The 12,676-nt window shown below is 44.7% G+C and overlaps 1 protein-coding gene across 1 annotated transcript in view; it reads right to left on the reverse strand.

The window, feature by feature from the left end:
• ABCA1 (ATP binding cassette subfamily A member 1) overlaps positions 1 to 12,676 on the reverse strand; it is a 122,345-nt gene that overhangs the window by 62,418 nt on the left and 47,251 nt on the right. The window contains exons 6-7 of the mRNA XM_090274517.1: positions 6,323 to 6,444; positions 4,123 to 4,299 (exon numbers count right to left, since the gene is read on the reverse strand). Coding sequence (XP_090130643.1) covers positions 4,123 to 4,299; positions 6,323 to 6,444 — 299 coding nt within the window. The remainder of the gene's footprint in view (positions 1 to 4,122; positions 4,300 to 6,322; positions 6,445 to 12,676) is intronic.

The raw sequence follows: 12,676 nt of genomic DNA on the forward strand, positions 1-12,676 counted from the left end.
AGGAAACATGCTTTGAAACTAGGCCACAGAATGAAGTCTGAGAACCATGTGCCTGCAGTACTATTAACTGCGGTCTCCCACTCATACTTGACAAAGGCCGGCAAACCTTGCCAAATCCTTTTTCCGAAGAGCTTCGGTAAACAATTCAGTCTGGAATTCCTACTATTATTTTTCCTAACCAAAAACATTCCCTTGGCTATGACCACTGGAGGTAAGTGATTTTCTTGTATGAAGGAAAGGAGGGGAAAGAGGGAAAATAAATCCTTTAGTGAAGAACTGTACATTCTGTGTTGAGCTAACAGGAGTTCATGTATTATTCAATATTTTTAGATCGCAACTAAATACTGTAATATCATTAGAGGAAGAATACACAAACACTTATTGCATTACTCAAAAGCTCCCACCTACTTCTGCAAAATGTATCAATCGCAGCAGAGTAGCATTTCCTAAATGCATGACATTCGGTGCTGCTGTACACTTAATGACAAAGGCCACCGTGCCCCGTCCTTCCTGAGTTTAACAGATAACTTCATTATTTTTTTTCTTTCCTCCCTAGCTTAATAGTTAAATTGTAAAAGACTGAATATTTAAAAGACAATTTGACTTTAATTTCTGAGCTGGTGTTTTATTTCAACTCAGTGTTCAGCCCAGTTCCTGGCACATAATAACCATATGTCCAGTAAATGTGGAAGAAAAATCAAAAGAAAGGGAGAAGCACATTAGGAGGCCTAGAGGGACTGGAGTGAGCCCTGCTTCAAAGGTCATTCAAATTCACAGGTTTACCCTGTTCTGAACTCACCTCATATCAAGTCATTCACCCTCTAGAGTCTTTTGGCGGCTCCCCTTGCGCTAACGATGAGGCCCAATAGCCTAACAGGTTTGTGATCAGCTAACCTCTGCCTGCCTCTGCAGCATCATGTCTCACATTCCTTCTCCCATCAAACTCCCCACAGCTACATCCACTCCGCTCTGAGATTCTCCATTGTGGTCGGTTCCCCTAAGGTACCACCTTCTCCTCTCTCCCCTCCAGATGCCTGCGGATGCCGTATCCTCTGCCTAGAACAGTCTTCTCCTGTTCTTTACCTGGCTCATCTCTCTTCTTCGGTTCTAACTTAGAGAATGCTTCTTTCCTGATCCTCAAAGTCTCGGTTAAGAGGCCCCGTCAGGCCCTGCCCACACCTCGCAGAGGGGCTATCTCTCTGCATAGCATCTGCTCCTTGCTTGGTCTGTCCCATCAACTCCCCCAAGAGCAGGGAATCTCTGAAAAAAAGTTGTACCTTGCTCACCTCACCACTGTCTCCCTGGACCAGTACATGGCACAGATCAGGGTTCAATAAATATTTACTGAATGAATGTGTTGGTTTATAGAGGATCACTATACAAAATGAAGACTGGGAAGCATTACTCCTAATGCATTAGAAGTCACAGCCAACTAGAAATAGGAGACAGAACATCTGTGAAATAAAATGTAATTGAACACTCTTCAATTTACAAAAGTCTTCTCTACACAGAAATTTTTCAGGGACTCTACCAGGAAATAAAGCGTAATGTGGACATATTTTCAACATAATATAGAATTTTGTTTTCCTCCTGCCAATGCATGTTACCATTTACTGGGACCTTTCAAACTTCCCTTAAATACTCTCGTAAAGTAGACTAAAATCCCTCCTTCACTTTGCCCATATTCAGAAACTCCAGCTCAGGACTAGGATTTGTGTCGTAGTTCAGGTTGAAAATAAACCACCTCGTACCAACATCCATGACTACTACCACCCAGAAGCAACCACTGTCTCTTTCCAATGATTTACATGACAATAAAATTTTCCTTTGAGGAACATTTTAATATTTTTAAATCAAAATAGTAAATTATAAAACTCATGTCTGAGGAAGGCATTCATTTTTTAAGAAAATTCAATAATTTGAATATTAACTTTTTAACTTGATATGTTTAATGCATTAAAATACTTCCCTTTTCTCTGTTTTAAAACATTTAAATATACCTACTGCCACATAGCTCAGGACCAAAAAAAAAAAAAATCAAACCTCTAAGAAATGGCAGTACTTTTCAAGGCACAAACAATATAATTGAGGCAAAAATGTACAGATGGGGTTGAGTAGTCATATTAACACACTGCTAAATTCACCAAATATTTATCCCCAGTTTTGTGCCCCCCTTTTCCCATAGGAATTAGGTGAACACAGAGTCTGAAGAGTAAATCCACGAGGCATGTCTCTCGACCATTTACCAAATCGTGAGGATTGCAATGGCTTGCTGAGCGAAAGCATATGTTGTAAACAGGTGCGCAACCAAGTTAAACAAAGCTGAACAAAATTAATACTTCACATAAATGTCTGAATTTCATGAAGAAGAGGAGAAAGAGCAAGTGTTTTCTCCTGCAAAAGAATCCACACAAATGCTTTAAGGACTGCATGGGACCAGCTGAAGTATCTAGCCCCAGAAAGCCACAAGCCAAGCCCCATCAGTATTCTGAGTCCTGGTCTAAGAGTCAAAAAGCAGCAAACAAAGACCCTTCAAGACAAGGATGACTTTGTTGACCCTCCTCCATCTGTTCCCTTGGTCTATACAGAGCCCAGCTATGAGATCACTGGCCTTCTGGGAACCTCAAGGCACCACTCACTGCACCTCCTTTGTCCCATAAACTGAGTTCCGCCTTTGCGAGAATGTGCTGCATGAATCAGAAGACATGTGAACAGAACTCTCTGTTCCACAGAAACAGAACTTTCCCTCTTAGGGTGAAGGTACCATCAGAGGTCAAGGCTAACTCTAGTCCCATTGGATGGGCAATCCAAGCTGTTAATGAAATGGAGGTAAATTATGCCTATCCTTCCTAACTCAAGAGTCAGACTCTATTTCCTCACCTCAAAGATCAGACACCACCCCCACATCACCGAGACAGTGATGAGCAGAACTAGAGGCCAAGCCTCGCTAACCCCACATTCTTTTCACTGTGGCTCCCAGTGTCCGGTGTTGGCAGAGGCTCTCATCAGGGAGCTGTTGGGAGGTCATCGGTGAAAATGTGATGGGAGCCCTCACTCTACAGCCCCCCAGTACTTGCGAGAAATTCTTCAAGTTACCTATCTCAGCCTTAAAATTAGAATTACCCTGGATGATCTGGATATGTCCCATCTCATCACACGAGCCCTGAAAGGCAGTGAACTTTCCCTGGCCAGAGGCAGAGAGATGTGGCAGAAAGGGAAGTCAGAGAGAGATAGCACTCCTGGGAGGACTATCTCTCTATAAAGAAATGATGTGTCACGAAGTCACAGAGAACTCCAATTTCTTTTTATTATAATGAGGAACATCTCTTTCCAGGCACATCTTTCTTCCAGGGCTCTTCCTTTGGTTTTAAGAGAAACTACTGACAAATCAGAGTGCTATCTGTTGAGTAAAAAACCAGAACATGAAATGATATTGTTGGTAGGGCATTTCACCAGAGGTCTTGCAGAACTTCCCAAAAAGCACCTGTTCTGTAACTATATACAACAACATTCCAGTGACTTCAATGCTCAGGTTCATCCTCATTCTTTGAATAAGAATAAACATGTATTCTCATGGACTGCTTCTCCGAACTATTGGTTCATAGACTAATCAGACTTCATCAGCATTTTTTTTTTATAAGTGCAGTTTTATCATTGATTAAGTTAATTATTGAATGGGCTTCCATTCAATTCCAATGTTTTCCCTCTTTGACAGCTCATAACATCTCCTTTCTGATAGGCTTTTTAATATGAATAGATATCTATCTGTCCATCAATAGTTGTGAGCTTTTTTTTTTAATCTGAGAACTCTTTCTTCAAATGAACTCTTATAATCTCAAATTATAATTAAAAAGAAAAACAGGTTTTCTCTGATTGAAACAGTCACAAGGGACCTTGGGTTTAGACTCAGAGTCACACCCAACTCATTCTTCCTCCATCTACTCTTTGGGAGATAGCCCAAAAGTTTGAAAGAACAGCTAGAATACCACTGGGCTAAATTACATCTCAAACTCCCAGCCAGCTCTATGTTTCTACAAAAACAAAGTCATGCTGTCCAAGGAAAAATGTCACATTCCAAAAGAATTAGTGCTTGAAGCTTCTCCACCCAGCACGCCTACTCACCAGGATTGGCTTCAGGATGTCCACGTTGGAACGCAGCACTTGCTCAGCCGCCTCCAGTTCCTCCCGTGGTAGGCTGCAAAGCGTGGAAACTTCGTGGTCGTCAAGTTGGATCACCTCTTTTAACTTTGATCCACTGCACAGATTAGTCAAATGTAACTGGTAGCCTTGCAGAAATACCTGGAAGCATTTCATGCAAAGAGAGACAGGCAAAACTGGATTACAAAGATGGGAAGCTGGGTCCTGGAAGCCTTTTGGGGGACTTTACATCAGCACAGCTTTGAAGAGTAGATGCCAATGCAATAGTCCAGTGCACCTGGTCTCTTTAATGAGCTTCAGAATGTATCAAGGCATGATCGGACAGGACATTTAAAACCTGAACATTGTGTCTGACTCATTGTCTCCCACTCTCTCGTCCTTGAAAAGGGAAATCCCGAATCCAACTCTTTTCTCAAAAGTGGGACACACAACTCAGTGACTAGGAATTTAGAGTGGGAACTCCTGAAACCACTTACATTAGAGAAAAACATTCTCATTATTTTGGAACTTATAATTTGTTTAACTGGGGTTGGGCTGAATTATGGGAAAAAACATTTATACTATTTATTTGTAGGTACAGATATTTAACTGACATAAAGAACTATTCAAGCAATTTTAGAATTTGGAGCTATTCATTTTACTTGCCCCAGAGCCAAGTACCAGGAAGCCAAGCTTCTCATTTCACTGATAGGACAATTCTATGACATTCTTATCTCTTCATTATAGCAAATAACCTAAAGAGCCTCTGCTTGACCTTACTTTGTTTACCTAATTAGCTTTTCTGGGCCTAAATAAACAGAGCCTCATGTATGGTCCTTACTGTTCATTAGACAGTAAGTTCGGTAAGATGAAGGACCTTGCTTTTCCTACTCAGTTTGTGTCCACAGTGCTGGAGCAGGACGAACAGTAAATATTTGTGGAAAATGAATGGATGGTGCAGACTCTTCATTACCCCATTACTATCTCCCCTGTTGGTTTAAACTAGTGCAGCTGGACCTGCTTGTAGTACAACCTATTGTGAGTGAGGAGACAGCAGCTTCACAAAACCCATGCAGCTTTGCGACACCGCAGAGCATCTGGCCTGCCACGGTTTCCATTAAATTCTCCCCGACTGCCAGATACTTGAGCGCACTTCAGTCTGGCTCACTGTCAGCGGACCTTTAGTATCAGTGTTTAAGAGCACTGGCGACACATGGAACCTAATTACACTCAAGGACCATCTCCATCCCTAGGAGACCCCCTACTTTAAGCTGATCAGATGCGACAGATCCAGCAGGGGGCAATGGGAATCATGCTCAATGCAAGTATTTTCGTATGAAAATAGTGCTGCCGTTGGCCCATCTCCCGACCACACAATTGCTTAACACAAGGCATGTTTTTCCCTAGTTTCACAAGGGCGAGCAGTAAGCACATTTTTCTAATTTTAAAAGTTCTAGAGCACGTACAGCAAAGCTCTTATTTTCAGGCATAATCATTTCCACTACTTCTGCTTATTGAAAAGACGAGCTGGTATGTGGACATGAGACAGGTTAAAGAAGCAGTTCCCCTTTCTGCCAGAGAATCAACTTGAGAAGCTTCTCTGAAAATCAATAACCACACGAGTTGGGTCTACTACCCACTAACAGGAGCCGTGTGATATTGGATGATACCAGAGGAAGTTTCCTAAGAATGTAAAGTTAAAATTCTTTATGAACACCAATATTACTTCCTGGTTATATAAATAAGAAAAGAACACATTGTCTTCTTATAGATCTTTCTTTAAAGGAAATATTAATTTTTTTAATCTGCTGACAGAGCTGCTGCTCCAGCTCAATAATCCTGAATCCTGGTAATTGTCTCAAAACTGTGAAATTTTAAAGAAAATGCTTAATCCCTATCAACTTAAATTCACGTCCCTTGTAGAGGGAAGTTATAAACAAATTCCCGTTGACAGGCAGGAAATCAGTTTTATTCCAACCAGCTGGCCCAGGACAGCAGGTTGCACATTTACTCTCTGAATGGTTTAGCAATGCCTGCCTGAGCAGAGGAGTGAAAACAGGTGAATTTGACCTAGCACGCTCCTTCAGCACCATTACAAAGACTGGCTTATTCGTTTCTTTCCAGGCACTCTCGAACAATGTTGTTGTCATCGGCCCCTCCAAGGAAGCTGAAAGTCGCAGCTTACCTTGTGAAGACTGACACCTGCCCCCAGCATTCTGTCCACAGTCGGCCTTGGCAGAGAGAGGTTGTGATTCAGGAATCCAGAGAAGGTCTCATTGTCCACCAGGAAATCCTGAAGCGTCAAACCTGCCAAGAAGTGGCGCTTTATTTTCATTTAATAAGTAACTCAAAAATAAAAAATAAAAACTCTGCACGATGGGGCAAGTGGAGAGAAATATCATAATATTGATTGCCTTGTTTTAAACTAATTGACAGCCACAGGCTTCTGGCTTAATTAAGCACACAGCGAGAATCGAGGTCCAGGAGCTGCGTCATATGTACAATGACATGAACACATTGCTTTCTGAAGAGGTGGAGAGCCACCCGCAAGTCAGCATGTGCTCCTAGATTCAAACAGGGAGGCAGCCCTGTACGTACACACACACACGCACTTCCCTTGCTTTTCAAGGAAAAAGCCAAACCTTTCAAATGATCTCACCCACCCGACCTGGGATTTCTGACGCTAAACCCACTGCCCCTGCCTCTCATTGCCATCAGAGATATTTAAAGTTTTATTCCCAAAAGCCCCGGGGCTGATTTCCTCTTAAAGAACATGGTTCTCAAGCTTGAGTGGGCATCAGAGTCACCTGCAGGGCCTGTTTAAAAGATTGTTGGCCCCCCACTTCAGAGTTTCTGACTCAGAGGGCCCAGGATGAGGCTGGAGAATGTGCATTTCTAACAAGCTTCCGGGTGATGCTGACGCTGCAGGGCCAGAGATCCCAGTTTGGGAACCATATGAAATCTCTTCCGCAGACATGGTCTTGTTTTATTTTCAAACGCGCAACATGTGATAATGGAGCTCCAAAATCCAGGTCTGCCATGCTTTAAGGAAACACGTAAGTATATATTTAAAAATCACCCCAACTAATAATTGGAGTACTGCAGGGTTTTATCCAGACCCCTTTAAACAATAAGCCCTCCACATACATATATAAAAGACTCCAATCCAGTGTAGTGAAGCAGAAAAAGCACTGGCCAGAAATCCAGAATTTTAGTCCCCAGGATTGGAGGCTGTGCATATGGTGTCTCTGGCTATTTCCTATCATCATCCTGAACCTCAGCTTCTTCATCTCCAAACTGAGTGGTTTCTGACCAGATGCTGGGTAGGGGTCCCCCGACTCTAAAACACCATCATTTTCCCTGCTCTGTTTCATTGGACTATGCACTTCTTCTCCTGCTCCACTCTTAAAACCCAACTTCTTCCAATAAAGAGAAAACTAGTTGAGCACGTGGCTGAGCAGTCAACACCTGCAGACCGCAGCCCATAGGCCTAGACCCTGCCCGACCTCTAGGGGGCAAACCCTGCAAACCCAAAGCATTTAACTGAAGCAAAAGAGAGGTTAGATCTGAAAACAGGGCTACAACAGGAGGCTTAAGGACAGGAGTCAAACCTGGAGCTACGTGTGCAGAGACAGAGTAGGCGGGCCCCACAGCCCATGCAGACTGCCTTCAAGGCCACCTGATCTCAGTACATTCTGCTGAAGCAGACTTGAGGAACGGAGTTCACAGAAAGGAGATAAGCACAGTGCACATCTCTAGAGAAGTGATTCTCTGGCTACATCTAGTTATTCCTCATGACACCTTCAAGCAGCTGCTTGGCCTTGCCCAGTTGGTGTTCCTTCTCGCGAAACAGGCACTCCTGCCCGCAGATGGCCACTGCGCGTGCTCACCATCACAAATGACACTGTGCTGTTACCCTAGGGCTCACTGCAGTAACTGTCGAAGCTAAAATGTAGCCGTTTGGGCCCAGTCCTGAGATCCTGCAGCAGCGGATCTAGAAGGGGGGCCTAAGAACCTATATTTTAATAAGCACCCTTTATACCTCTACTGCAGGGGTTCTGGGGACCATACTTCTAGGAACGTTGTTTTATTTGTATACTGTATCCACTAGACTCTGTCTCTGGCACACAGGTATGTGTTTTAGTTCCGCATCGCAGCGCCCAGATCAGGGCCTGCCCAAGAACAGCTGGTCAGTGAATGGGGGCTGAATAATAAATATAAGGAGATGGGATTAGGACTAGGAAGGTTCCAGAAGATGTGAGCAGAACCACAGGAGACTTCCTTTCAGCTGACAGGTCCAGCAAGGGTCCAGGGGTGTCAGCATAACTGCCCCCCTCACCCCCTAGCAGTAGAAAGGATCCCCAGTTGCTAATATTATATTATACTCCCAGGGACACAAAGTGACACCCGGGGTGTCCCACTCTCCCTGTGGTAGGGGAAACAGGAGGGAATATAGGAAAGCTGGTGGCTTCACCTGAGGCCTGGCATCAAAAGCCAGACACTGAGCATTGTGGAATAAAGGAAAGTACCGCACTGCGTCAGACCTCACTGGGGCTCTGGACAAAACAGAACATGCGCATGCGCTGACTCTCACTGGCCAGGTGGCCACAAATCCCTCCTGAGGGCGCAAAACCAGAGCAGTGTGTGGACACTGGGTGAGGGAACTTTAGAACAGACTCCTCCCACCCGGGCCAGGCTGCTAAGGTGTGGGAGGGCCGGCCTTGGCGGCAAGTGGCCCTGGCTGCACTTGCAACAGGCCTAGGTCATGAGCAACACTCTCCAGATCAGCGAGTGTGCTCGGTGTGTTTATAAGACTCTTCTGCTGTGTCAACAAGCTCTGAGGATGAGAACAGCTGGATGCGATCAAACTCCAGCCACCTATCAGTGAATTCCCCTGGATGAGACATAAGAACCAAGAAGCTAATTAAACAGTCAAGGACACTCGGCAGTGCACGTGCAGAGGTGGCGAGGTCACTGGGTAGGGAAGCAGCAAGGAGGCCCAAGACTCTTGGCCACAAAGAACTTGTATCCTAGTCACTTGGACACCACACATGTGGACACTTAGACTCACACACTATCAACAGCAGTGGCACCAGTGTGGACACCGACCAGCAAAGTGGTGCAGTGCTCAGGTTCCCAACCTTGGCTCCTATGAGACTCACCTGGGGAGCTTGACACAAATCCCAATGCCAAGGCCACAACCACAACCACAACCACTAACCAGAACCGGGGCTAAGACCCAGGCATCAGAATTTTATAAAACTCCCCAGGTGATTCCAGACAATAATATGGTACTAAGATCAGCGGTATGGGACGTAAAAACATAAATTTGATTCTGGACCCCATTGTTTATTAATGGTGTGGTTTTGAGAAATCCATTTTGCTTTTATGAGCCCAAGTTTTCATACCTAAGAGGTAAGGCCAACAGTATCCACCTTTCAAAGATATGAGAATTAGAGGTATTCATATGTAAAGCATCAACAGTGAGCAACTGGCTCATGGTAGGTGCTCAATAAATGGTAATTTGTAATTTTGAAAAGGGTTTTTTCATGCAACTTTACCAATGAAGTATAGAGAAAAGGTAAGAATGCAGTCCCTGCCCTCAAGGAATGCCCATGGCTAATAAGGGAGATGAAGAGGCAAATCAATAAAACAGAAGGAGGGATGAGAAAGCCCAGGAAGACAGTCCCTGGAAGTGCTTGACCAAGAGGAAGTTTATCTGCAAGTGTTTCATGGTGGGGAGTCAGGCTGAAGCCAAATTCTGGAGGAGGACAGAGAGCGACACTTCCCTTGAGGCAGTGGCTGGTGAGAAGAGGGCAAGGCCTTTCACGACAGCAGGGCCTAGATACTGTATCGTCATAGTGCTGTGCACACGGTAGGTTCTCAAAACTGGTTTTCAAGTGAATAAATTATCAGCATGCAGATAAACATAGAAAAAAGGAGATTCCTCAAAACCAAAGGAATGAGGATGAGAAGGAAGAGGAAGGAATGTGGCATGAGGCCAGAGAGGGGTGGCTTTGTATATCTGGTCTCCTTTTTCGCCATTATGTGGCTGGCAGGAAAATGAGTGGAGAAGCCAAGAATTATGAGAAAGCCAGATGTCTGAAACAGTCTTCCTCCTCTCAGCCTCACTAACTCCTACCCCTCCTTTATGACTTGGGCCATGATTCACCTCCTCCAGGAAGCCTGCCCTGACTTTCCCATCCACAAACTGGGTTAGGTGGCCTTCCTCAGTGCGCTCACAGCATCCTATGTTTCCCTCGAGCACCGCACAGATTAAGGTGCAATTGTCTGAGAACACATCTTTCTCCCCAGAAGAACAGAAGTGCCTTGAGGGCCAGGATTTTGCAGCTCTGGGGTGCAGCAGTGCCTGACACAGAGGAGGCACTCAGTGTATGGTGGGTGTATGAAGGAATGAATGAACACACATGAGTGAATTAACCAGTGAACTGAGATGATCTGGAAAATGGCCAACTGGAGAAGTTAATTCACTTTGCAGAGGTTAGGGACAAGTGGAACAGGGCATGAATGTGAAATAAACCAGATGAATATAGCACTGAAGTTTCTCAGAGCTGCCTCAGCTGCATGAGCCCAGGTCAAGAAGACAGGCAAGTGGAAGCTGGAAGCAGGGAGTGGGGAAGTGTCAACAGAAAAAATGGGAATGACAATGGCATCTACCTCACTGGACTGAGCTGGCAGTTAAATGAGAAAATGTATGTAAAGTCCCAGTGTAAAGCCAAGTACCAAGAAAGGGGCTCAATAAAGATGGCTACTATCATCATCACTTTCAGAAAATACTGGTTTCATTAGCTTACTTGCCAGTTTGTCCTGAAAGCATATGCCTTTAGAACAGACAAAAATGCAGAAGTGGCTTTGCCAACTAAATGGAGAAGTCGAATTCATGATCTAAGACTGTGAGTGTGTGAGCATGTATGGGTGTGTGTGTTATGTATGTGACTGACTGAGTTCCTGAGCAGGACAGAATTACTTAATTCTTTCTGCTGATCCTGTCTATAAGATAAAGAAAAGGTTGAAGCTGACTGATTTATCTGTTCAGAACTTTAGAGACGAATAAATAAATCTAGCATTTTAAAGAGAATCAAGGGGAAAGATCACATTTACGAGGTCACTACAAGGATTAGCACTGGTGGCAGATGACCGGAAAGTGACCTAGTAATTAGAAGAAGACAGAAACACTTAGTGGAAAAGGCAGTCCCATAGCCATTTAACTTTGCCCGAGTGAGTTGACATGACCTCAGTTTTCTTGTCTGTAAAATGTGGCTTGAGAAGATTATCTCAGGGGTCTTCTCATCCATGGTATTAGAAAGTACAGGAATCAGCACTGCATCTAAAGTCAGAAGATCTGAATTCAAGTACTATCTCTGCTGTTCCTCAACTGTGTAACCATGAACCTCACTCTTAATCTCTCTGGGCCTCAGTTTTCTTGAATATAAAAGGGGGCTATTAACACTCAGAGGTGGTTGTAAAAACCAAGATTGAGGCTGTGAAAGGAGTCTTTTGTAGGGAAAGAGCTGATGAGCCTCAAGAGTTTCCACAGGTAACTGAGAAGGTATGAATACTGTCACAGAACATGGCCATCGGGGAGCTGGACTGGTCACAACCCTGTGAGTCCCTGCTGCCCGCAGAGAAGACAGCAAGTCACTACCCAGCAAAAGGCCAAGAGCTTTCCTGCTGTGATCTCTCCAACATGGTGCTAAATACTTGATCCACTGAACTCAGCCTCCTCAGTTTTTGCCTGGAGGCGCAAACGGTGGCCTGTCCAATTCCCAAGAGCTTCTTTGGGTGCGGTGAGGTGGGGCCAAGGAAAGGAGAAAAAAAAAAAAAATCAGGACCTTGGAGTCTAAAGAACAAAACAAGTGAAGTGTGTGTTTTGTGGGCTGAGGAAAAACAGGACAGAATCCTGTTTCTTGCTGATTCTCTGGGCCAGACCTCTCCGACCAAACTAAGGAAATACTTCCAAAGCAGGTAGAGGTGTGACGGGGAGAGGCCTGCACCTGGGGGTTGCTTTCACAGCCTGGTTCTTTCCAGCCCGCCAGAGCCGGCAGAGGAGGACCAGGGAAAGAGGGAAGAGGGGGAAGGGGGGAGAAGGGAGGGCAGCGGCAGGAAGGCGGAGGAGGGAAGCCCTCAGCCAGAGAGCTGGGGTTACTCTCGGTCAGCGCCCTCCAGTCCCCTGCTCGGATTTCAAGATCGCTGTAGTCTCTTTTGTTCAACATGAAAAGGAACCACAGCAATCAGCTGCTTGAGAAGTGGGTGGAGAAGGCAAATGAAAAAAGGAGAAGTGGAGAATGAGATAGATCACGTCAGCATCCAAGGCCCAGATACTCTTCTTAAAAGGACCCCAGGAGGGTCTCCCAGCCCTCGCCCTGTCAAATGACCTCGAGGGGCCTGGGCCAAAGTCTAACTCAGCCTGAGCTTGTCTGGCTTTATAAACAAGACCTTGAAACATTTCTCTGCTATAAAAGGGCTGGTAACAAACACACTAAGGTGTCTTCTTAGTTTGTTTGGTTTTTTTTCTTGT

The sequence above is a fragment of the Furipterus horrens genome, unplaced genomic scaffold (assembly GCF_987537825.1).
Source record: "Furipterus horrens unplaced genomic scaffold, mFurHor1.1.pri manual_scaffold_4, whole genome shotgun sequence".
NCBI classification, from domain to species: domain Eukaryota; kingdom Metazoa; phylum Chordata; class Mammalia; order Chiroptera; family Furipteridae; genus Furipterus; species Furipterus horrens.